Source organism: Loxodonta africana, chromosome 1 (assembly GCF_030014295.1).
Source record: "Loxodonta africana isolate mLoxAfr1 chromosome 1, mLoxAfr1.hap2, whole genome shotgun sequence".
NCBI classification, from domain to species: Eukaryota; Metazoa; Chordata; class Mammalia; order Proboscidea; family Elephantidae; genus Loxodonta; species Loxodonta africana.
Window position 1 is genome coordinate 216,539,426 of NC_087342.1, and position 26,206 is coordinate 216,565,631.

General features: G+C 35.3%; 1 protein-coding gene across 8 annotated transcripts in view; it reads left to right on the forward strand.

The window, feature by feature from the left end:
• The window catches only part of STXBP5 (syntaxin binding protein 5), a 205,630-nt gene that overhangs the window by 164,988 nt on the left and 14,436 nt on the right, over window positions 1-26,206 (forward strand). For 5 of the 8 annotated variants that reach the window (XM_003404421.4, XM_064291911.1, XM_064291916.1 and 2 more), the window contains 5 exons: window positions 4,865-4,915; window positions 10,515-10,754; window positions 13,976-14,345; window positions 14,628-14,793; window positions 22,099-22,210. In XM_003404421.4, coding sequence (XP_003404469.1) covers window positions 4,865-4,915; window positions 10,515-10,754; window positions 13,976-14,345; window positions 14,628-14,793; window positions 22,099-22,210 — 939 coding nt within the window. Of the gene's footprint in view, window positions 1-4,864; window positions 4,916-10,514; window positions 10,755-12,108; window positions 12,567-13,975; window positions 14,346-14,627; window positions 14,794-22,098; window positions 22,211-26,206 lie in introns of those variants that run through there. The other 3 variants (XM_064291914.1, XM_064291919.1, XM_064291924.1) reach the window with 2 other exon arrangements.

Here is a 26,206-nt window from a genome sequence, read left to right on the forward strand (position 1 = left end):
GCAGGGGAGTTGAGATTTATACTGGCATTAATCCTCCTTTATTGAACTCTATGTGAAGAAAATAACCCAAAATATATGCAAATATTTTGTATCACCATCTCTATTAGAAAATTGGAATATGCCTAAATGTTCAGTAAGTATCCATATACATAAAAATACAGCCATTAAAATGTACTAACAGTTAATAAGAAAATGCTAGCGTTAATAGGTAGAAAAGAACAGAATATGGATTTGTATGTGATAGTTGATCTCAACTATGTGAAGAAAAGTGGATTTTTAAAAAAAGTTGGGAAATATGTAAAAAAAAATGTTGCCTCTTGATTATGGGCATTAGGGATGACCCCCCCCACCCCTGTTTCTCTGTACTTTATTTTTCTAATTGGTATCTAGAACAGGAGGGGCAATAAGAAAATGTTAATCTTGCATTACTTTGAATCTGTTAATTACAATATCTATTTGTTTTTTTCATCTAAAAACGCATTCTGTGTATTGGAAAAAGGATGTAAGCTTTAAAATATTTTGGGAAGAAGCTAAAAAGCATGAGTGAAAAAATGCCTTACACAAGAGTTTATAGTGTGATTTCATCTCTATGAAATTCTAGAACAGGCAAAACTGGTCTATGGTGAAGGGAAAAATCAGAACTGTGATTGCTTCTGAAGATGGGGGCAGGGATTGGTTGGGAAGGAGCATGAGTAACCTTTCTGAGGTGATGGTAATGTTTGGGTTACACAGGTGTATACATTGTCAAAATTGATGAAACGGCATTTATGATTTATGCATTTGCATGTAAATTTTACATTAAAAAAAAAAAACACCGTAAACAAAAAAAAAAATGTTTGGGGAACATCTGGTTTTGTGAAAGTGTACAAAATCTAAACTGCCACTTGCAGCTTTGTCTCTTCAGCCCAGAGTCTTAGGTAAGTGTTCCAGACTGAGGATGGTATAAACCCAGTGTACTCCAGTTAGCACCCTGAGCGTGCCTTTGCTAGTGGTCCTTTCTACAGTGCATTGGAGTTATTTGTGTCCTCCAGGTGGCTGTAAACTCCTGGAAAGCAGGAACCGTAGGCCTGCCTTCTGGCACATTGCTGGCATGTGCCCAATTTAATACTTAATTCCGATGCCCACCTCCACATGTAACAAAAAGTTTTCTCCTTTTTTCAGAACCCTTAGTTGTGTATTTTTTTTTTTACGTTATTTGATAGGTAGAATTAATGCAAAATAATAATAATAATCATTTAACTTTGCCATTTCAAGTTCTATATTTAAGGAGCCCTATTTTTTTTTTAGTGGCATGGTGGTTAAGAGCTACAGCTCCTAACCAAAAGGTCAGCAGTTCAGATCCACCAGCCACTAGTTGGAAACACCAAAGGGCAGTTCTACTCTGTCCTATAGGGTCATTATGAGTCAGAATGGACTCGACAGCAGCAGGTTTGGTTTTTTTGGTTGCTTAAAATTATGTCCAATGATAACAGCAATGTAGCTTAAATATCCATCACTTGATTGAACACTATGGTTTGTTGGTGGTCAGGTTGTAGATCTTCACTTGCAAAGTATTTCAGAAGAAATAATAAACAGGCTACAAAATCATTTTTGCCTTTTATAATAAAATTGCTGTATTCAGGAAATCTGCCTGGTCATTTTTATGTGTGGTTTTAATCTGTCAATATTGATAAAATGTTGAAATTAGACCAACTGAAGAGTTATTTGAAAACTGGTTAGTTATGTGCATTTTTTTTTTTAAAACATGATGAAAGAATTAAGTGGTGCTAGACCAAAAAAAAAAAAAATTGTTCTATGGGATGAAATAACTTGAAATTTTTAAAAAATATTTTGGAAGTTATACAGAACTATTTCTAGGAGAAATCCTAAAGGAGATAAAAAAATATATACACTTCTGAAATCCAGTAATCTAGAAATTTACTAGTGATTTTTTTTGGCCATAAATGTATCGCTACTGAATGAAAGCTTTAACAGATACATTTTTAATAAGCAAATATTTAGCATATTTTTAATTTATTTAAAAAGGGATAAATATGATACTTATTTAGATGTTAGAAATTACCCGTTATTTCTCTTTTCTGTGTTTAGCTATATATTGAAATTACTTTTTTTGAAATGAACTAAGAAGATTGAGCTTATAGTGGCTGACGCTTGCCATTCTGTGTTTATACCCTAAAGTTTTTTTTTTTTTCAATTTCTTGTTTTTGTTATTTGGAATATTACCATAGAATTAGAATGAAAAAACATTAGGTTATTTGTAAGTATATTAATAGCTCATCTGTATAGTGTTTTATAAACCCTGTTTCCATTGCTGTCCAGTCAGTTCTGACTCATAGCAACCCTTTTGGACAGATTTGAACTGCCAGCCTTTTGGTTAGCAGCCAAGCTCTTAACCATTGTGCCCCCAGGGCTCCATAGTGTTTTACAGTTGGTGGAAATTTTATATTATCTCATCTGATTATTAATAATGATAAATAATAACTAACACTTATTAAATCCGTGCTACGCATCAGGTATTGTTCAGTATTTTGCCTACATCATCTTATAGCATGAAGTGAGCATTATTTTTCTCATTTTACAAATGAGGAAATTTGATGTTTAGAGAAGCAAAGTGATTGCCCTTAGGTCATACAGCTAGTAATTGGTCCAGGTGGATTCAAACCCAGGTTTGGTGTGATTCCAAACTCAGCCCTAACCAATATACTTTATACTTCCACATTTTACAAATTAGATACTGAAGCAAAATGTTAGTTATAGATATATATCTGTATATATATATATATATCTGTGGTAACCGTTTTGGCGTAGTGGTTAAGTGCTACAGCTGCTAACCAAAAGGTCAGCAGTTTGAATCCGCCAGGTGCTCTTTGGAAACTCTATGGGGCAGTTCTACTCTGCCCTATAGGGTTACTATGAGTCAGAATTGACTCTACGGCAGCAGGTATATATATATATCTATATATAGATAGATACTGGATTTGATGAATCGGTCTTCGTTCCTACCCTGAAGCTGCCTGTAGTCTAACCACTCTGTTGCTCAAAGTGTGGTCCACAGACTGGCACTCTCAGTGTCTCCTGGGAGCCGGTTAGAATTACAGGGTCTCAGGACCTAGTCAGGTCTGCCGAATCAGAATCTGAGTTTTAACAAGATCCCCAGGAGACTGATGTGCACATTCACGTTCGAGTAGCATAGGTCCAGAGGACTTGTCCAGAATAATTTGCTCAAATCAGAATAGTGGGGCCTAGGTAGGCACCCATTTCGTCTGTCTCTGAAAGAGTATTTTTAGACTGCGCCAGACTGTTTTTCTATTGCAGATAGCATTTACATTTGTTAAAAAAAAAAAAAAAACCACTGTTGTCGAGTCGATTCCGACTCATAGTGACCCTATAGGACAAGGTAAAGCTGCCCTATAGGGTTTCCAGGACTGTAGATTTTTACAGAAGCAGACTGCCACAGAGCGGCGGGTGGGTTCAAACTATTGACCTTTCAGTTAGCAGCCAAGTGCTTTCACCACTGTACCGCCAGGACTCCCGTACATTGTATAGATACTATGTATCAGTCTGTGTATACTGTACCTATGATACTTGTTGAAAACCTATAAATTCTTTCAAGAGTGTTTAATACTATTTTTTAGAGGACTGTTTTGGGGGTATCATACCTTCTAATTTTAACAGAATTGGGTGTCAAATACAATAGCAACCATGTATATGAGACCAGTTTGTCTTTTAATTGAGATTGATTAAGGCAGAGTAAAAATGGGATAAGACTGATTTATAAATTTGACCCATTGTTATTTTTTAAAAGATGCTAATTAGATTAATGAAGCTTAGAAATGAGCACTTGATATTTTTTCCCCATCCCTTCCCAGTTTGCCTAATGCCTCTTTCCTAACACTGAATTTGTCATTTTTTTAGATGTGGAAGTTATATACTATGACTGGATTTCTCTTTGTTTACATGGCGCCCTTATGGATTAGCAGGGTCTGTGCTTTAAGTATCTCCTAACAGTCCAAAGTTTAACCCAATATATGCATTCATGTATTAACAAACATGCTTTTTCAGAATTTCACATAGGAAGCTCTATTCTGTTACGCATGCACTACTACTAACACAGTAAATACAGTTAAACAACTCCTAACTTTAAATCACTTCCAACATTAAGGAAGTAGCAGATTTTGAGGATGGAAAGTGAATTCCAGTAAATTTATGCACAAGTTTTTTTAATAATCTAATACTACATGAAATTTAAATGCCTGCTGTTTATATTTTATATAAATACATTAATTTTAAAATGAGCATGACTTCATTTTTTTTTCACTGACTGAAATGTAAATAGAGGTGTTAGCTTAAGTAATGGATGAGCCAAATATTTTTATGATGTAGTCATATACTTTAATTTGACTGTCAATACAGTTTTGTCCTATATTCTAGAAATTAACTTTTTAAAAAGATGAGCACAATAGCTATGAAGATGAGGAGCTGGAAAGATTTTATACCACCTACCCAAACTCAGTCTTTGACCTCCATTGTCCTCATCTGCAAAACATTCCTTCTGAGAAATGACTTTTCTTCTCGTAGAAAAGTCTTATCCTTTCCTATAAGCCTGAGAAATAATTAAAAGTTAGAATTTAAAAGGCTTCCTTTAAGAGCTTCAAGCACACAAAGATATTTCATCAAGTAAGTACAAACTTAAAATCTTAAAATAAGCTTTACTTTCCACCTATAATATTATTAATCTTATTTTAATTATCCTAGCATCTACATTTAGTAGTGTAGTATTCACTTCTGTTTTGAAGATCAGTTGGTATTAATGAGCATGAATCAAATATTTTTCAGAATTTTAAAAATGCATTTTATTTTTCAGCAAAGATGTCAAGGAAGTTAAGCTTGCCTACTGACCTAAAGCCTGACTTAGGTAAGTAAAATAAGTAAAGAAATAGAAATCTATAGTAATTAAACTCCCTGTAATGGGAAGACAAGTAAGGAAATCAGAAGATTTAAAATTAAGGATTAAACATTTTTGAAATAGCCTTTAGCATGCCATCTGCAAATTACAAAAGACAATCATAATTTCAAGCAAACTAAAGTAATATATTTCCCTAGCCCTCTCATAATTTCTATATAAACAATATTTTGTTTGAGATTAAAATTTGTATGACTTCAGATTAATTTTTATTAAAAACTGTTTTATCCCATTTAACTATCTGAAAACTTAGTTTGAACTCTGCAGTACATAAACTTATTTTTATTTGAATTATGATAAATTACTGTTTACTTTTTTTTATATATTGGAATGAATCTGCCATATCAAGAATCATCATTACTGACTTTTTGCTGTTGATTGGAAAATATTTCTTCTCCCATAGCACTTTCTCTATAACTCATCCATTATGAAAGCAGGGTAAATGTATTCATGCAGTCATTTTATTTATATTCAGTGCAAAACAACCCCTGATATCCTAGGATAGGAATAAGTGATACTTCAAAAAAGATAAAAATAAGATTTCTTGTAATACATATAAATACATATAAAGCAGGGTTGTTTTTTTTTTTTTGTTTAATTTCTATTTCAGAGATTTCTGTTGCCTTTAAGTGAACAAAAAGTAGGCTGCTTAAGGCTTTTTCACCCACCCCTGTCTTATAAACAGCTAGATTTTCCCCCTTGCAATTTGACCACTCACTCATCTCACATAGTCCTCTGGATTCCTTGACTGTCTTTTTATGCTGTAATACAAACATAGGTGTGTATAGGTCCATTTTACAGTTTGGTCCATTATACTGATGGAAAGCTCGTGGTTAGGAGTGAGTAGGCATAATGCCTTCCACTGCCGTCAGTATAGAGCTCCCTTCCTGAACGTAGAAAAAACAATTTAGTGTAATCCTATAGTATCACTGGTGTAGGGGAATAAGAATTAAACCTAGAATATGAGATAACATATATTTTGAAAAAGACGTAGTTCCTATCATTGTAAAAATGAAAGACATAATTTTAACACAGATGTATCTGAGGCTCACGTTGTGCTTTTTTTCCTACAGTAGGTTCCATGGTTTTCATCAGACTCAAAATGGCCCATGATTTTACTAACATTAAATACTACTAAAGGGATTTTGTGTCTTTTAGAATCTTAAAAATCTGAGAAAACACATGTAGAAGTACTTTAAAAACTAGCAAAAATATCATAACCATTTATTTTTTTAAATAATACATTTATGAATAACATAAGTAATTTACTCAAAGTTTGTACTTCATTATTTTACAGGTTATCTTTATTCGGTTTATGGTTTAGCTGATGCGCATGTATTTTAATTCCCTAATGGCAACTAACAACAACAGCCGAACCAGTTATGACTTTGATATATACTTTGATATAGTCTCCTTGTTCCCTAAGTAGTTTCTCTCCAGGTCCTTGTGCTGCTGGAACTACTTTTTGGTATAAGGTTCTTATTTTGGAATCTGGGCTGCTATTTGGTCAGGCAGGTGACTGGGCGGCGGGGGACTATGTCATGGACTCAAACTGCCAGATCTTGCTAAAACCATTGGACTACCCTCAGCTCTGAAGCTTCCGTGAACTGAATTTACTCTTTCTTAAAGGAAATTGTGCAGTACTGTACTTTTTTTTATATACTTTCACTATAGCTTCACTCTCCCAGATTCCATAGCCCTCAAGCTAGGAGATAAAATATCAAACTGTCCTCTACCTTGGTAAGAATTAGTTTTTGTTAAGTAATTTTTAATCCTGAGAAAATTCATCTCTCGGTATTATGTTTCGATTTGGGGATATAGACTTTGTAGCATGAGGTGCTGCCTGAGAAGGAAAGGGTGATATATAGAAATAGAATACTGCAGGCACCCAGAGAGTAACATGAAAGCAATGAATTTATGAAGAGATTTTAACAGCTACAAACTGAAAGGAAGCATTAATGACAAACTTTACCTGAGTTTAGATCTACCCAAAAGGTCACATGTTCAAGTAGTTTTCCAGGATATGAAAGAATGAACTTTAATGTTTGGTAATAACCAAAATCTTGAAGTTGCTTGATACTGATACTAAGACTGACCCAGCATCCACCTGGAACTCCCTCATGGAGAGTTGGACGTGGGTGTCACGTAAACCCTGGGTTTACCATCTTCTAGCTTGTCATTCCGGGCCTCTGTGGTGATTATCTGTCAAATTGTGATGATAATGCTTTTCAGGGATGTTACGTGGATTCTGGAAAATGATGAATACGAAGAATTATGATAGTGTCTGGCACCCACACACGCAGCTTAACGGTGGCTGTTCTGGTTTCTGCTCTTACTACTGGAATGAAAAATTAAAAGTTCCACTCCATTTGTTTGGCTTGTCCAGTTTCTAGAAATCAAACCACAGGGACCCACAATATCTGACTTAATAGAAGTAGTTGTAATTCATGAACTGCCAGAAGTTCTGGCTTTTTTTCAAATGGTTCTAAGGAGGTAAAATAAGGATCCTAACTGGGTCCACTTCAAACATGATTCTGGCTCAACCCATTTTCGCACATTGATGAAGCCTTAGGATTTTCTTGGTCATTATTTTCTGTAGATAAGTCATATAATAAAAATGCAATTGTAGTTTATGAATTTTATGTAGTTAAATTAGTCCATTAAATTAAAACACTGTTCATTTGGCCTATGAATTAACTTTTAAAATATAGATTATCATGAATCATCTGATGTAATTTTAATAGATATCAGTGAGTTTTTTTTTTTTTTTTTTTGCAGGTTATTTACACTGAAATTTATATTATCAAATCCTTATATCACTGGCTTCTATTGTAGTCACAACTAAAAACATACGTCAATTTGCCTTGTACTGTGTGTATGCTTTGTTTAAATAATACTAAATGTACTTATCATTGAAAAATAAATTTAAAATTTCTGTTATTTTACTAAAATAACAGGAAACTTTAAAGATTTTGAGTATTTGGAGTCAATATCATATTACAAACTCATCTAGTAATGAGCTATTGATTATGGAAAGTAACTTTATATTCAGTAAGTAGTTTTTTTCTACCACAGTATAATCTATAACAAAAAATATAATTTCAGGCAAAAGAAAGATATTTTTAGAAGCTAAAGTTAGAAACGACCCATGCTATTTTCATGACTAGAAGCTTTATTGTTTACAGAGCCTAGCTATAATCACAATCATGTTGCATTTTATTATTTGGGGACAGATTTTTCAATAGCTGTGAAACTAATCCTGATTATGAAAAGCTTCCTTCTGGGGTATAAGTAAGACTCATTTATACTTTTTTTTTTATTTAATAAAATACAACTTAAAAGATTTTAATGTTTTGTTTTCTGTTTTTCATGACGTTATGAAGAGTCATTTCTTTTAAGGTAACAGTGAAAGCTTTGATTTGAGGAATTATTTATCAGATGTGAGCTACTTGGAATTTAATATATCCTAATAGTGTAGAAGAAACACCTTGATTACTGTATTGTTACACAAATAACACACACCTATGTTTGTTTGCCAACTGCTCCTCTCCCCCACAAGGTTTTTTTTTTTTTTACAACACATAAGATACATCACGGGGGAAGGGAGTGGTTGGCAAAGCAAACGTAGAAGGCATGTGTTATTTGTGTAAAAATATGGTAATACTTGTCTTCAGCAAGTACTAATTGAATACCTTTTACATGCAGGCACTATGCTAAATTCTCCAAGGCATCAGAACCACGTTGCCCTTGTACTCAAAAAATTCATAATCACTGTAGTGTGGGACATAAGACAAGTCAGCTAATAACTGCAGAATGAATGTACTATACATGCCATGGGACAGATTTAAAAGAAAAGCTATAGGAATTCAAAAGAGTAAGAAACTATGGTGTAGGAACCAGGATAAACTTCATGAAGACAAAATACCTGAGATAGAGAACAGCATAATCATGATAGGTGGATAAAGGGGGAAGGCAGGGGCACCAATCAGAAAATCATGAGCAAAAGCAAAAAATAGATAAAGGCAGGGTATGTTTGGAGAACATCAAATGGCCCAGTTTTTTTCCCACAGAGAACTGAAATAGCACAGTGGGGGGAAATAGAAAGAGGATAGGAATCCATGATTTTGTGGAGGATCTTAAAGTAAGCTTATGAAGAAGATTATGAACATGCAAAAAGATAGAGAGGAGCCATGAGAATTTTTTAAATAGAGTTAACAGAATTCTAACTGTACCTTACAGAAACTAATTGACCCAGATTTTTATGGGGAGAGACTGAAGATAGGGAGATCAATTGGAATGTGTGGTAGCTTTGGTGATGAGACGTAGATTGGTAACACAAGGAAACAGAACGTTGGAATAAAATGACATGTGAAACCTGGCATCCCAAAAGGTGTATTGGTAAAGTAAAAAAGAGGAATCAAAACTGAAACTCAGCTTGAATGTTGTTTCCTGGACAATAGGGGTATCATTAGTATAAGTAGTGCTTTAGAAAAATTTAGTGCTTTTGAAGGAATTTTTTTTTTTTTAATTTTGCATACTGTGATATAACAGGAAAAAGTCCAACAAGCATTTGGAAATGTGATTCTAAGAGAAAAGAGGCCAAGGCTTGAGAGAGATTTGGGATTGGCTGCAGAGAAAGAAGCTAAAGAGGAGCGAAGATGTGTTAGTATAATTTAAAAGAACCCTTGTCATTACAGGGAGAGCCAGGGATAGGGAATGATATGCCTGATACCAGTTACACATTTTAATGTAAAATGCCTTAGATGAATGGTGATTACAGTAAAAATGGCATTCAAGAAAAATGAAAGCTAAATTTTTATTGACATTTGTTGTTCTTAGGTGCACTTGAGTAGATTCTGACTCATGGTGACTCAGTGTGGCAGAGTAGAACTGTTCCATGGCGTTTCCAGGGCTGTGACCTTTCAGAAATAGATCGTCAGGCTTGCCTTTTGAGGCTCCTCTAGGTGGTTCGAACTGCCAACCTTTTGGCTAGTAGTTGAGTACTTAACCGTTTACACCACCCAGGGACTCCTTATTGATTATTAAAGGCTTTCATATGGTCAGATTTGGGGGAAAACTTAAAAAGGTCACTCATACAATAACTTTTACAGGGAATCAGAGTACCTTTAAATATGTTTTTTAAACATAGAAAATTTAAAATACCCACACTTGTATAGCTCAACCTAAGCATGAATTATATTACCAAGGGAGGAAACAGTACCATGAGAAAGTGGTCAGGGCTAGGATTAGAAGAGTATCCAGGACACTGACAGCTGCACATAAGACCATAAGGGTCACACATTCAAAAATGCATCCGATGCACTCAGCTCAGTTCGAAGAACTGTGGGTTTGTCCATTTGTATTTTATGTTTAAGCAAAAGGAAAAAATTAGCATAAAAGTAAATTCTTTCTTCTCAATTAAAAAGAAATTAAATATGCTACAAATTTCCTTTTGCAGATTAACTACTTAGCCAAATTTATATGCGCCCAAAAGTGGGGTACATTATAACTTGAACAATCTCATTTACAACATTTTAAAAAATCATTTCAGATGTAAAAGACAATTCCTTCAGCCGATCACGGAGTTCAAGTGTAACCAGCATTGATAAAGAATCCCGAGAAGCAATCTCTGCCCTTCATTTCTGTGAAACTTTTACTCGAAAGACAGATTTATCCCCTTCACCATGTTTATGGGTTGGTACTACATTAGGGACGGTGCTTGTCATTGCACTGAACCTTCCCCCTGGAGGAGAGCAGCGGCTTCTTCAGCCAGTTATTGTGTCGCCAAGTGGTATGTATGCTCTGGGGCTGCGCTCGCAGTTCTAGCAGAGGTTTCATTTATTAATTCAACAGAACCTTTGCTTTTTATTTTTGAATTGATCTAAGAATTCTAAACTTTAAACTAATTTTTATTTTGTGGTTATAACAGAAGGATGGTACATATTTAGGAGAAAAAAATGGAAAAAAAAATTTTAAACATTATAGTTTTTTACCTCCAAGTGTATAGTCTTAAAATAGATTATCTTCTTTGAAATATTAAGAAAAGGTGACTTAATAGCAAATTTTAAAAAGGAAAAATTTACTGTCTTCATATATTGAAAATGAGGTTGGATTTTATCAAATGTATATGAACTCAATCCCATCCCGAAACCCATTGCCCTCGAGTCAATTCTGACTTACAGTGACACCATAGGACATAGTAGAACTGCCCCATAGAGTTTCCAAGAAGCGGTTGATAGATTTGAACTACCAACCTTTTGGTTAGCAGCCGATCTCTTAACTGCTGCACTGTGACTCAACCAGATCTGGAAATAACTGAGAATTCTGTTTTTCATTGCTACTCCTGGTTTACGTAGTGAACTTTAATAATATTTGAAATTTAGAATTAAAATGTGGTTATGATTTTAATGTTTATTTCTGAACTGTTTTTGCATTAAAGAAATGATTTATTCATTCAGCTCAATAAATATTTGAGTATATACTGCTTACCTCATTGCTAAATCAGATTGTGTAATGGTGATATTCTTACTAATCTTATCTTTTATTAGTAAGCAATAAATATGTGCATAAAACCCAGTGCCATCAAGTCAGTTTCGACTCATAAAAACCCACTGCCGTTGAGTCGTTTCCAACTCTAGCAACCCTATAACATAGGAATAAAAAAATTGGAAAAGTGAAAATCAAGAGATTAATAGCAATTATCAATAAATGGTGGAATCGGGGATAATTTTTCCTCTTTTTACTGATTTGTAGTTTCTGTATTTTCTACAGCAAACATATCAGTTTACACTAAAAAAAAAAAAATTCCAATAAATAAAAATGAGGGAGAATGATTAAATATAGATAACTTAATATTCTATACTAAAGATATTTAGGATATTTTCCAACTCGCAAAAAAAAATTAATTGATCACAAAGTAATTTTCAAATATAAGAAGGAACCTTTGAGTTCCTTCTCAATGATGAAATCTTTGAGGTTTATTTTTAATAAGGTGCCTGTTTAAAAATCTAACAGTGACACTCCTGTCTTGTTATCTGTACTGGAACTGTGAGGAGAAAAGAGGTGTTTTTCAAGCCGATGGGTTTCTGTGCTTAAGCATCTGAAATGGTATATTTTGTCTCCTATTTTTTTTTCTTTTCTTCAAGGAAAGGTTTTAACAGTTACCACTACTCTACTGGGAAACATACTAAAATCCTGCTAGTTACGGGACAAATTTGCACTTAAGTGATATCTTTGGACATTTTTAGAAAATTCTCATATTAGAACCTTACATGTGCTGTCAACAGTTCCCAAATTAGCCTGGATATTTTAACTGACTTCATCAAAACTTTAAAGCCAGAAGAACTCCTTGCGTGAACCAAAATAAAAATTAAGAGGTCCTAAACCAAACCAAACCCGCTACCATCCAGCTGATTGCTACAAGGTAGAACTACCGCATGGGGTGTTCAAGGCTGTAATCTTTACGGAAGCAGGCTGCCACATCTTTCTCCTGCAGAGCAGCTGGTGGTTCCAGCTGCCACCTTTTTGGTTAGCAGTGAGCACTTAACTGCTATACCACAAGGGCTCCTTCTTAAAAGAAAAGCAGCTTTAAAATATGTTTTGAGGTAAATAGCAATTAAAACTGTAAGATTATAACTCACGTTTCTCATTTTTCTACCAAACAGCTTAAAATAGTTGAAGTATCTGACTGTCAAGCATGAATTGTAGACTAGGGCTACAAGCAAATAAGAATACAGGACACCCAGTTACATTTGAATTTCAAATAAACAATGAATAATTTTTAATAAAAATATGCCCCATGCAGTATTTTAATGGGACATACTTATTCTATAGGGTCTCTGTCATCAATTCAATGGCAATGAGTTTGTTTTTGTTTTTTTTATGGTTTATTCTAAAAAGTTATTCATTGTTTATCTACAATTCAAATGTAACTAGGTGTCCTGTATTTTATGTGACAACCCTACTTAGTAGACAAGACATGTAGGTACAAAGAAGAAAGGAAATACTATTTTTCCTCTAAAAAAATTTTTTTGTGAGAGAACATCAGAAATTCTTCTTAGAAATAAAAGAAAATAACATATGGAAAATGTTTTCCAGGCTGTAAAATAGTATAAATATAAAATAATAATATATGGACAGTCTTCTAAAGTAGGTACTGGAATGCTAAATCGATTCTATACCCTCCTTTCCATTGGTTTCCAAATTCTTAATACTAAAGTTATCATTTGGCTTACTTAGAAATGATCATAAAGCATTCATATATTTTTAAGGATGTGATATTATTACAGCAATTCAAGAAATATAACTCCTAAATTAAGATTATAAGTCGACCAAAATAATTCCTTGAACCTGTCTGACATTTACTGGTTAAGAGTTTAAAAGTAAGTTATGATTTTGGAAGTAATGTTTAGAAATATGTGGATTTTTTTTTTTTTTCTCATTGGCCTTCTCAGTCAGTACTGCTCATCAAAACTGCAGTACAAGCCACATATGTAATTTTAAATTTTCTAGTAGCCACATAAAATGTAAAAAAGAAACTGTTGTATATTTTACTCTCACAGCACACTACAATTTAGAGAAGCCTCATTTCAGGTGCTCCATAGCCACACATGCCTAGTGGCTACCATAGTGGATAGTGCAACTCTAGCGGCCATTCACCTGCTCTAATACTTATTGCTGGGTATGAGAGGAGACGTAATTCCAGGCACCCTGGAATATCAGTTGTTTATTCACCTAAATCAGATATATATTTCCAGACTTCATCATATTTAATTAAAATGTGCAATATGAGTTTGTGGTATGTATCTGTTTTGGGCATGCAGTATTTATATCTTTTCCAGACTCAAAAATATCATGCTTGAAGCTTGAATTCTGTCAACGAGCCAATGTGCAATTTCAGTTCAATGTGCATCCAACGTTTTTTGAGTGTCTACTACATGTCACAGTTGGAATAAACATATTTAATCTGTGGATTCAGATATCTCAGTTATCTACTAAACTTCTGTGTTGTAGGTACTATATTGAGGTTAAAAGGTGCAATCCTGAGAATGGCATTCCTGGATACCACAGGCTGCCTAGTACCACCTGCATATGAACCCTGGAGAGAACACAATGTTCCTGAAGAAAAGGATGAAAAGGAGAAGTTGAAAAAACGGCGGCCTGTCTCAGTATCCCCCTCCTCTTCTCAGGAAATTAGTGAAAACCAGTATGCAGTGATATGTTCTGAAAAGCAAGCAAAAGTAATCTCACTGCCAACCCAGAACTGTGTTTATAAGCAAAACATTACAGAGACCTCATTTGTACTTCGTGGAGATATTGTGGCATTGAGTAACAGTATCTGCCTTGCGTGTTTCTGTGCCAACGGACATATTATGACTTTTAGGTAAGAATTAGATAATTTTCTTAATATAGAGTTAGCATTCCTCCCTCACATCAGAATTTCACAGAATTTTATTTGGTTTGAAAGAAACAGCTTTTATTTATTGCAGTTTCGTGTACTGAGAGTTTATTTTATTCAGCTAAATTGTTCACCTCTGTTGTTTAAGAATGCAAACTGAATAATAAGGCTTCTAAGGTCCTCAGCATTTTTACCTTCTGTAATACTTTATTCAAGACTAAAGACTACCTTGGTTATTATTAACAAGTTTTTTTTTCCCCCCTCAAGTTTGCCAAGTTTAAGGCCTCTATTGGATGTGTATTACTTGCCACTTACCAATATGCGGATAGCCAGAACGTTCTGCTTCACCAACAATGGACAAGCACTGTATCTTGTTTCACCAACAGAAATCCAGAGACTGACTTACAGTCAAGAGACCTGTGAAAATCTTCAGGTAAATAGCAAAAATTTACCTGAAGTATTCTCTTGTTGTTAGCTGCCATCGAGTCGGCCCCTAACTCAGAGAGTTACAGAGTAAAACTGCTCCATGGGGTTTTCTTGGCTGTAATCTTTATGGAAGCAGATCGCCAGGGCTTTTCTTCCGCATTGTCCTTAAACCCATTGCTGTCAAATCGATTACAATTCACAGCGACTCTATAGAACAGAGTAGAATTGCCCCATAGGGTTTCCAGGAGCACCTGGTGGATTCAAACTGCCGACCCCTTGTTTAGCAGGTGTAGCTCTTAACCACTGTGCTACCAGGGCCCCTGCATTGCCCCTGGGTGGGTTCAAGCCTCCAGCCTTTCAGTTAGCAGCTGACTGAAAACCACTTGTGCCACTCAGGCTCTGAAGTATTCTTTAAAATGCCCTTAACTATTCATCCCTTACACTTAAAGGAGCTTACAAAAGAGTCTCCATGAGAAAATCTAAGACCTTTTACTGAGAATTAGAACATGTGCCTTGAGATGCTTATGGTAAAAGTGTCCTCATCAGATACTTGTAATAAGAGTGACTTCATTTTATCAATCCAGTCTTTACAGAGATGTCAAAGAAATACAAAATGTTACATTCATTTTGTACCCATTCTACACATTGAAGTAGCCCTTGTGGCACAGGGGTTAAGCACTCAACTGCTAACTGAAAAAGGTCAGTGGCCTTCCATAAAGATTTAACACCATTGCCTTCTAGTAAATTCCAATTCATAGCAACCCTATAGGACAGAGTAGAATTGCCCCATAGGATTTCCAGGGCTATAATCTTTACGGAAGCAGATTGCCACATCATTCTCCCACGGAATGGCTAGTGGGCTTGAACCACCAACTTTTCCGTTAGGCAATTGCTTAAGCACTGTACCACCGGGGTTCCCCATAAAGAAAACAGCCTTGGAAGCCCTATGAGGCAGTTCTACCCTGTCCTATAGGGTCATGATAAGTTGGAATCGACTCAAAGGCAGTGGGTTTTTTTGTTTTTATTTTCTCCACATTGACTAAATACATATAAAGACCAAACGCGTTGCCATCCAGTCGATTCCAACTCATACCAAAGCTATAGGACAGAGTAAAACTGCCCCAAGGAGTTTCCAAGGGGCAGCTGGTGGAGTCAAACTGCTGACCTTTTTGGTGAGCAGCCAAGCTCTTAACCACTGTGCCACCAGGGCTCCAAATACATGTATAAAAAAAATACATGTGAAAAATAAAGATTTTTTTAAAGTTCTTTTTAAAGCAGTATGTTAATGTAAAAGTAATTTTATCTATTTTAGTGCAAATTATGTTATCCCTTTTCAGATACTCTGTATTCACAAGGATGTGCATAAGTATAAGAAGAAATAAGATGTGCAAATTTTTCCTCTAAATGTTAGACTACAGAGCCTTTAAATCAAGAGCTGTCTTTTGTAATATTTGAGTACTGATGTGCTTGCATGTTTGTATTAGAAATGAACAGTTTAGCTTCACCTTCTAAAATAAAAGTATTCTTGCATTATTGAGCTCAAATATGAATTGATATTTAGAAGAAGCCACTATCTAAAGGGACCTCATAGTGAAATTTTTTACAATTAATTAGGCCTATTTTACTTGTTTGTAAATTTATATTGTGGTTTATTATTTAGAACACGAGCTTTAGAGTCAAGAAGACTGTTCAAGTCCAACCCTTGCTAATGACACAATTACATAACCTTGGACAAGTTACTTAATGTGTCTGAGCTTTATCATCTTTAAAATTAGGTCAAAAATAATACCCATCTCACAGGGCATGTATGGATTAAAGGAGACAAGGTACATGAAGTGTTTAGCATCGTACCTGGTACAGAGTATGTGCTTAGCAAATGTTGTTAGGTGTTATTGTTGTTTTTTTCAAGGAAGTATACCTATACTGGAAAATTAGTCCTGAATAATAATGCTATAAACCTTGAGATTAAAACAAAATTGTTGTTGTTAGTTGGCATTGACTTGATTCCAACTATGGCAACCCCGTGTGTGTATGTCAGAGTAGAACTGTGCTCCATAGGGTTTTCAAGGCTGTGACCTTTCAAAAGCAGATTGCCAGGATTGTTTTCCAAGGCACCCCTCGGTTGGTTCAGACAGCCAACCTAATGAGCTCTCTTAATCATTTGTACCATCTAGTGACTCCTAAAACAAAATTACATATCTTATATTTTAGATTTAAATTTCCCAATTTACATTTGAATAAATTTTTTTCTAAGATTCCTAAGTTTCTAAGTTAAAATGTTGCTTTTTACAGGAAAGATAAACTTTAAAATTTTTCTTTAGTGTTTGTTTTCAGTAGTAAAGTGTTATTTTCAGAAAAAATATGGATAATTATATATATTCTTAACTCATTTTAATCTGAAATGTGGTCATAATTCAACATATTCGGAATTGTAAACTTCATCACTTTTTTGGAATCAGTTTATTCTGTCCATTGGTCAATTTTTCAGTCTTATTTTTCTTTAATAAAAATCAATAGAAGCTGCAGTAAACCTTATCTATTTCCTTTTAAATGAAATGGCCTTTTAGTACTAAACTCAGTTTATTTTAGAAGTATCTGTTATATGCCTTCATGATACAAAGATAAATGAAAAATGGCCTCTTTGAGGAGTTTGTGATAGAACGTTTTCTTTGGACAATATTGACATTTTATTTACCACTATGTTTCCACTACCTATAAAAAATTCCTTCATGAAAATTGGTTGAAAGAATACCATGAACTTAATAAATATTATTCTTTAGTTCCCAGAGTGTTCTTTTACACTGGGCATTCATTTAACTTTAACCAAAAAAATAGATACCTGTGAAATTAATGGAGCTTCTAGTCAAGATAGAGTAACTGGGACTGGTTGAACCCTCCAGCCTGAAACAACCAAAAATAAATAAATAGCAAACAAAATACATGAGACAGGAATTTTCAAGACTCTAGATATCAGGCAACAGAAGAAAGTAATCCCTGAGAAATAGGAAACAAAGGATATGAGCCCTACAATTGCCCCAACTTTAATGCCTTGACAGAGTTTCTAGGACATGGCACAGGGAGAAGGAGCTGAGACAAAGCCTGACAGACTTCCTGAGCTGAAAAGATGGAACTGAGAGTCTGGGCAGACCGAGTCAGTTAGAGTTCTTAGAACAAAGTACTAGAGAAGAGAGAGCTACACAGAGAGAAAACCCTAGAAATTTGCAGAATGTCCTCCAAGAGTACTCTGTAGAATACTGTTCAGCACATGCATATGAGGAAACTCTCTGACTAGAAAAAGAGCCATCTGAAACGATTAGAGGGAACCATGCCTGCTGCTTGTAGAGGGCCAGGAGCAGTACCTGTTTTCAACAGTCAGACTGGGAGAACTCTTAATTGATAGGTGTATTAGTTTCTTGCGGCTACTGTAACAAATTACCATTAACTTGATGGCCTAAAAAGCAGAAGTATTTATCTCTTAAAGTTCTGGAGGCCATAAGTCCAAAATCAGTTTATACTGAACCAAAGCCAAGATGCTGGCCGTGCTGTGCTTCCTCCCAAGGCTCTAGGGACAAACCCATCCCTTGCACCTTCCAGCTTCTGGTGGCTGCCAGCTTTCCTTAACTTGTGGCCACATCACTCTAATCTTTCCCTCCATGGGCACATCACCCCCTCCTCTTCTGTGTGTTTCAAATCTGCCTATGCTTCTGTTTCTTGTAAGCACACTTGTAATTGGATTTAGAGTTAACATGGATAAAACAGGGTAATCTCCCCATGTCAAGATCCTTACCTTATTCACATCTGCAAAGACCCTTTTTAATTATAAGGTAATATCTACAGGTTTTTTTTTAGGGATTAGTACCTGATATTTTGAATGGCCATTAGTCAGTCTACTATGATACAGAATTGAATAAAGTACTTAGGAAGGTGTAACCTCATCACTAGTTAGTGCAAGGTTGAACACTGCTCCAGACCTGCCTAATATAAAAGCAAGACCCAAAAGGATCAAACAGTTTCCTAGTATCTCAAGGAAATCAAAAATATCCTGCACCAAAAAGTAAAATTCACAACATCTGGCATCCAAACAAAGATTACCAGCCATGTAAAGACACAAAAACAACCCTTAATAAGAAGACTAATCAATCAGTAGAAACTAACCCAGAAAAAAAAAAAAGGAGCATAGATATTAGAATTAGCACAGAAGGACATTAAAATAGTTACTGAATTGTATTCTAGGTGTTCAGAAAGTTAAGTAGAGACATAGAATATATAAAAGAGACAAAGTTGAACTTCTAGAGATGAAAAACTAGTGTTTTGAGATGAAAAATTACACTGGATGGGGTTAACAGCAAATTAGACATTACAGAAGAAAAGATGAGTGAAATTGAAAGCATAGCGTTAGAACAGATTATTAAGTGTTTAAAATTAGGGGCAAATATTTTACACTAAAATACCTATATTAGAAAAGAAGAAAAATCTCAAACCAATGACCTCAGCTTCCACCTTAATAAGCTGAAAAAAGAAGAGAAACTTAAATTAAGCAGAAGAAAGAAAATAATAAATATTCAAGTGGAAATTATTGAAAAGAAAAACAAAAAAGTAGGAAAAAAATCAATGAAGCCAAAAGCAAGTTCTTAGAGAATATCAATAAAATTTATAAACTTCTAGCCAGATTAATTACAAAGAGAGAAGATAAAAAATACAAATGTCAAGAATGAGAGAAATAACATTACTATAACCCACTGCCATTAAATCAGTTCCAACTCATAGTAACCCCATAGAATTTCCAAGGCTGTAAATCTTTATGGAAGCAGACTGCCACATCTTTCTCCCATGAAACTACTGGTGGTTTCAAACCTCCGACCTTTTGGTTACTATAGATTCTACAAATATTAAAAGGATAATAAGGGAATAAAGTAAAACAGTTGAACAGAAGAGTTCAAAGGGCTGTTCAAGAAGACTAAGCATTATAATGAAATGTACAAAGACCTGGAGTTAGAAAACCAAAAGAAAAGAACACCCTAAACATTTCTCAAGCTGAAAGAACTTAAGAAAAAATTCAAGCCTCGAATTGCAGTTGTGAAGGATTCTATGGGCAAAATATTGAATGACTCAGGAAGCATCAAAAGAAGATAGAAGGAATACACAGAATCACTGTACCAAAAAGAATTGGTTGATATTCAGTTATTTCGGGAGGTAGCATATAATCCAGAACCATAGTTTTGGAGGAGGAAGTCCAACCTGCACGGAAGGCACTGGTGAAAAACAAGGCTCCAGGAATTGGATTGAATTCCAGAACTGACGAATACCAATTGAAGTATTTCAACAAACAGATGCAGCACTGGATTTGCTCACTCATCTGTGCCTAGAAATTTGGAAGACAGCTACCGGGCCAACCAACTGGAAGAGATCCATATTTGTACCCATTCCAAAGGTGATCCAACAGAATGCTGAAATTATCAAAGAGCCAAGAGCAGAGCACATCCTTTAGACCCAGGATTTCTGTGTTGAGAAGCTCCTAGACCAGGGGAAGATTGATGACAAGGACCTTCCTCCAGAGCTGACACAAGGCAAAAGCCCTCTCCTGGAACTGGCTTCCTGAATTCGGACTCCTAGCCTCCTAGACTGTGAGAGAATAAATTTCTGTTTGTTAAAGCCATCCACTTGTGGTATTTCTGTTATAGCAGCAGTAGATACCTAAGACACCATGATTTTTCAGTTACCTCATACACATGGGAAAGCTGGACAATGAATAAGGAAGACCAAAGGAAAGTTGGTGCCTATGAATTATGGTGTGGGTGAAGAATATTGACTTTACCATGGACTGCCAGAAGAACGAACAAGTCTACCTTGGAAGAAGTACAGCCAGAGTGCTCCCTGGAAGCGAGGATGGCAAGATTTCATCTCACGTACTTTGGACATGTTATCAGGAGGGACCAGTCCCTGGAGAAGGGACATCATGCTTGGTAAGGTAGATGATTGGTGAAAAAGAGGAAGACACTTGAGGAGATAGGTTGACACAGTGGCTGCAACAAGAAACAAACATAGCAATGACTGTGAGGATTGCACAGTAGTGGGCAGTGTTTTGTTCTGTTGTACATAGGGTTGCTATGAGTCAGAACTGACTCAGTGGCACCTAGCAATAACAAGAGAATATTATGAACACCCTTATGCCAATAAATTACAAAACTTAGATAAAATGGACAAATACTTTGGAAGACACAAGTTTCTAAATCTCACTCAAGAAGAAATAAAATAATCTTATTTATAATAAGATAATCTATACCTATTAAAGAACTTGAAATTGAGGTTAAAAACCTTGGGCAAATAAAATTTCAAGCCCAAATGGCTTCACTGGTGAATTCTACCAACATTTGACAAAGAAATATCGATCAGGCCACAAAGAGTTCTGCACAAACTCAAAAAATTGAAGCAGGGAGAATACTTCACAACTGATTCTATGAAGCAAGCATTACCCTGATACCAAAACAGACAAAGGCATCGCAAGAAAAGAAAACCATATGTAGACCAATATTGCTTATGAATATAGATGCAAAAATTCTAAACAAAACTTTAGAAAATTGAGTCTAACAGTTTATTAAAAGAATAAAGCATTGTGACCAAATGTAGTTTATCTCACAAATGCAGGGTTGGCTTAACATATGAAAATCAATCAGTGTAATTTACCAAACTAAGAAAAGCATTTGACAAAATCCAACATTCATCGCTGACTTAAAAAAACTCGGCAAACTAAAAGTAGAAAGATACCTAACACGTCTTAGAAAAACCTGCACTTAACTGTTGTTGTGTAACATCAGCTTAATGATGAAATACTGAATTCTTTCTTCCTATGATTTTTATGATCAGGAACAAGAAAAGAATGTTTGCTCTCACCACTCCCATTCAACAGTGCATTTAAGGGTCTAGCCAATCATCCAAGAAAAGGAAAGGAAAGGCGTCCCGAATAAAAAAGTAATGCTGTCTTTCTTCATAGATGACATGATTACCTGGATTGAAAATCTCATGGAATCTTAAAAAAAAAAAAAAAAAAAGCTAATAGAACTGATAAGTGTGTTTTAACAAGGTTGCAAAGAAACAAGCAGCAAATTAGTCTTAGTGAATTTAGTCTTAGGAACTTCTTATTTGGCTTAGTTGGTATGTACTAGATTTGGTCATTTGAAATAATGCTCATTGGTTGTGAATCTTAACAGGTAGTGTTATAAGCTTAAGTTAAAGAGTTTGCAGTGGTGGTTTTCTGAATTATAGTTTAGTGACCCTAAAACTTTAACAATTATAATTTGTTTTGATTTTGAAGGAAATGTTGGGTGAACTCTTCACTCCTGTAGAAACACCTGAAGCACCAAACAGGGGATTCTTTAAAGGCCTATTTGGAGGTGGTGCACAGTCTCTAGATAGAGAAGAACTATGTAAGTTAATTTATTTAATTTGAACAATATATCTATGAAACAAACAAGCCATATAAGTTTTTCATATGTGTGTAAGTTATTGTACTTTTTTTCCTTTTTAATGTGACATAATTAATATACTCATGTTTTAACAAAATACATGGAATTATTTTTTGTCATTCTGTCCCAAATCAGGAAAATGTATTACTCAGGGAACCAAAATTCATTAATTTCAGATGGCTGTAAAGAAGTATTCACAACATTAAATGAGTAATTTGGACATTATTTTCTTTATTTTTATTAAATGCTATGTTCATTATTATTTTAATTCTATGACTACCTTTAATTGATGACCTTAACTTGAAAAAGTTTTTACTTAAACCTTTATCTTACAAAACCTTGAAAACTATTCTCATTGCACGAGAAGGTTATTTAAAATAGCATCTAGCTCATTTACTACCTTCCATTAATTGACATAAAATAATTGGTCTTTGAAGGAACTGATGAATTAGTGAATGTTTGACCCTTTTTCCAAATAGGAGTTCTTAGACATTCTCATTAAGGTCAATTAATAAAGCTATATAAGATTTTTTTTAAATACACATACATAATATACACATTGTTACTGTTGTTGTTAGGTGCCATAGAGTCGGCTCTGACTCATAGTGACCTTATGTGCAACAGGATGACACACTGCACCATCCTCACAATGGTTGTTATGCTTGAGCCCCTTGTTGCAGCCACTGTGTCAATCCATCTCGTTAAGGGTGTTCCTCTTTTTTGCTGACCGTATCCATGTCCTTCTTCTGATAACATGTCCAAAGTATGTGAGATGTAGTCTCACCAACCTTCCTTCTAAGGAGCATTCTGGCTGTACTTCCAAGACAGATTTGTTCGTTCTTTTGGCAGTCCATGGCATAGTCAATATTCTTCGCCAACACCACAATTCAAAGGCATCAGTTCTTCTTGCATCTTTCGTATTCATCATCCAGCCCTGGCATCCATATGAAGCGATTGAAAACACTGTGGTTTGGGTCAGGCACACCTTAGTCTTCAAGGAGACATCTTTGCTTTTTTAATACCTTAAAGAGGTCTTTTGCAGCACATTTGCCTAATGCAATGGGTCATTTGATTTCTTGACTGCTGCTTCCATGGCTGTTGATTGTGGATCCAAGTAAAATGAAATTCTTGACAACTTCAATCTTTTTTCCGTTTATCATGATGTTGCTTACTGGTCCATTTGGAGGATTTGTATTTTCTTTATGTTGTGGTGTAATCCATACTGAAGGCTGTGGTCTTTGATCTTCTTCAGTAAGTGCTTCAAGTCCTCTTCACTTTCAGCAAGCAAGGCTATGTCATTTGCATATCGCAGGTTGTAATGAGTCTTCCTCCAATCCTAACACCACGTTCTTCTTCATATAGTCCAGCTTCTTGGATTATTTGCTGCCCAGCATACAGGGTGAATAGGTATGGTGAAAGGATACAACCCTGATGCACCCCTTTCCTGACTTTAAACCACTCAGTATCCCCTTGTTCTGTTTGAACGACTGCCTCTTGATCTATGTACAGGTTCCTCATGAGCATAATTAAGTGTTCTGGAATTTGCATTCTTTGCAATGTTATCCATAATTTGTTATGATCCATTTGTTATGACTGTGCCTTTGCATACTCAGTAAGACAGAAGTAAACTTCTTTCAGGTATTCTCTGCTTTCCGCCAGGATCCATCTGACATCAGCAATGACATCCCTTCATTCCATGCCCTCATCTGAATCCAACTTGAATTTCTGGCAGTTCCCTGTCAATATACTGCTGCAGCTACTTTTGAATGATCTTCAGCAAAATTTTACTGGATGTGATATACACATTTAATTCTTTAAAATATCAAAGAGCTAATAGCAGAGTGTCCACAAAGGAGGTTTGGGAACTCAGAGTGGTGAGCCTGGCAATTTTGGGCTACTTTTTCCCTGGAGTATTTTGGTAATCTGGAGTAGGAGGCTAAGATACTAAACTTTGCTGAGGACTAGCAGGTTGAGCACTGGCAAGGATAGAGATCCTGATAAATAACTCCCGCTATTTGCAGGGACTCCAAAGGGCTGCAGCTTATGAGTAAACGTGAGCTGGAAGTAAATCAGCCCACACACACACAGGCACATAACTTTCAGCTTGGCTTCAAGTTATCTGAGTGGCACAGAAAAACTTCAACCTTGATTAAGATTTTTCCAGACTGCTAGAACCCTCAGCACCTAGCAAAAGCAAATGAAAATGGTCTTTGAAGGAATGTAACATATTCTAAGGTCTCAAATTATTTTTACAAATAATTTTTCAAGCATGTATAGCCACAGATTATCAGGAAGACAAGGAATTAACACCATGAACAATAAAACAACAGAATTAACTGAAGCAGAATCACAAGGACTTCAGATATTGGAGTTGTCAGAAATAGTCTATAAAGTAATTGTGCATATTGTGTTCAACATGACAAATACCATGCCTGAAAATTTTATCAAGGAACTGAAAGATAGGTCAGAAGAAATTATCCGGAATGTAGCACAGAGAAACAAAAGATGTAAAATACAGAGGAGGGTATAGAAGACATGGATGTTGCCTTGAGAAGAGCCAACATACATGGTGATATAGGATGGTGACCCAAGAGACGTGTGATTATACACTGGGGACAGGAAAAATGACAGAGGAGGTTTCAGTGTTCATGTGCTGAGGTCTGAATCACAGAAGACAAAGAGATAATGGTGTTGGCGGTGGTGGGAGAGAAGGCAGACACAGTCAGCTGTATGTGGAAATACAGCCACCATAGCAGTGCTGTAAATCAACCAGAAATTCAAGGGAGTGCTGTAGAATGAGAAGACAAGAAAAATCAAATTAGATCTAGAGAATTAAGAATTTTACAGAATTAGGAAGAGAAACAGTGGTACCTCCAAATATAAGATGTAAAGAAAGAATATAATAACTGGAAATAAAAAGCCAGAAATATGCCTGTTTAATCTCCCTAAGGTGGTGCAGTGGGTAAGTGTTCAGCTGCAAACCACAAAGTCAGCAGTTTGAGTCCAGCAGCTGCTCCTTAGAAACCATATGGGGCAGTTTTATTCTGTCCTGGAGGGCCACTAAGAGTTGGAATTCACTTGACAGCAACAGGTTTGGTTTTTTTCTTTGGTAGGGTTCAATTTATCAGTAAAGTATGGCATCCTAGTAGTAGTTCTACTACAGAGGCCATTTGTTTGGATAGCTTAAAAGATTAGTGAGCAGCAGCAATGATCCTCCACAAAGTATTGTTACCATTTCAAGCACAAGTGACAGCCTGAGTATTAGATGACCCACAAGGTGCTATGGTTGCAAATCTGTAGGTCAACACTGAGAAATGATCAAACAGTTCGACACTGGACATATTTAAATGTCCCCGAGCTCCATTTTCTACTCCAGGAAGCACACACAATAGTAACACAACCTGTGTATTTTGACAAGAATGCAGTAATACTGAACTTGTCTTCAAAATTAAGGCATATAGCAACTGCGACAAAATTACTTCTCAGTAACTGTGGCATGTACCTTCTTGAACAGCAACAACATCACTTATATTCAGATTCTTTTAAACTCCCATTCTTGCAGAATAATATTATCTAGATAACATTGGAGACTTAAAAATAAAAACTTTTGTTTTTTAAATAAAGCTAATCTTTTTTAATTGTTTTTTAATATAGGAGAATGTCTTCATGACCATGTAGTAGGGAAGGACTTTCTAAGCTACAAAAAACACTAATCATGAAGGAAAAGATTGGTAGATTTGACCACATGAGAAACTGGTGTTTCAAAAGACAGTGAAAAGGCAAACATAAAGGACAAAAGACAAGCCACAAGAGGTGAAGATATTTGAGATAGATAGATAGTATATATCAAAAGTTTTATGTCCGGAATATATGAAGAACTTCTACAAGTTAATAAAAACACAGACAATCTGGTAGAAAAACGAGCGAAAGATTTGAGTGGGCATTTAACAAGAGGTA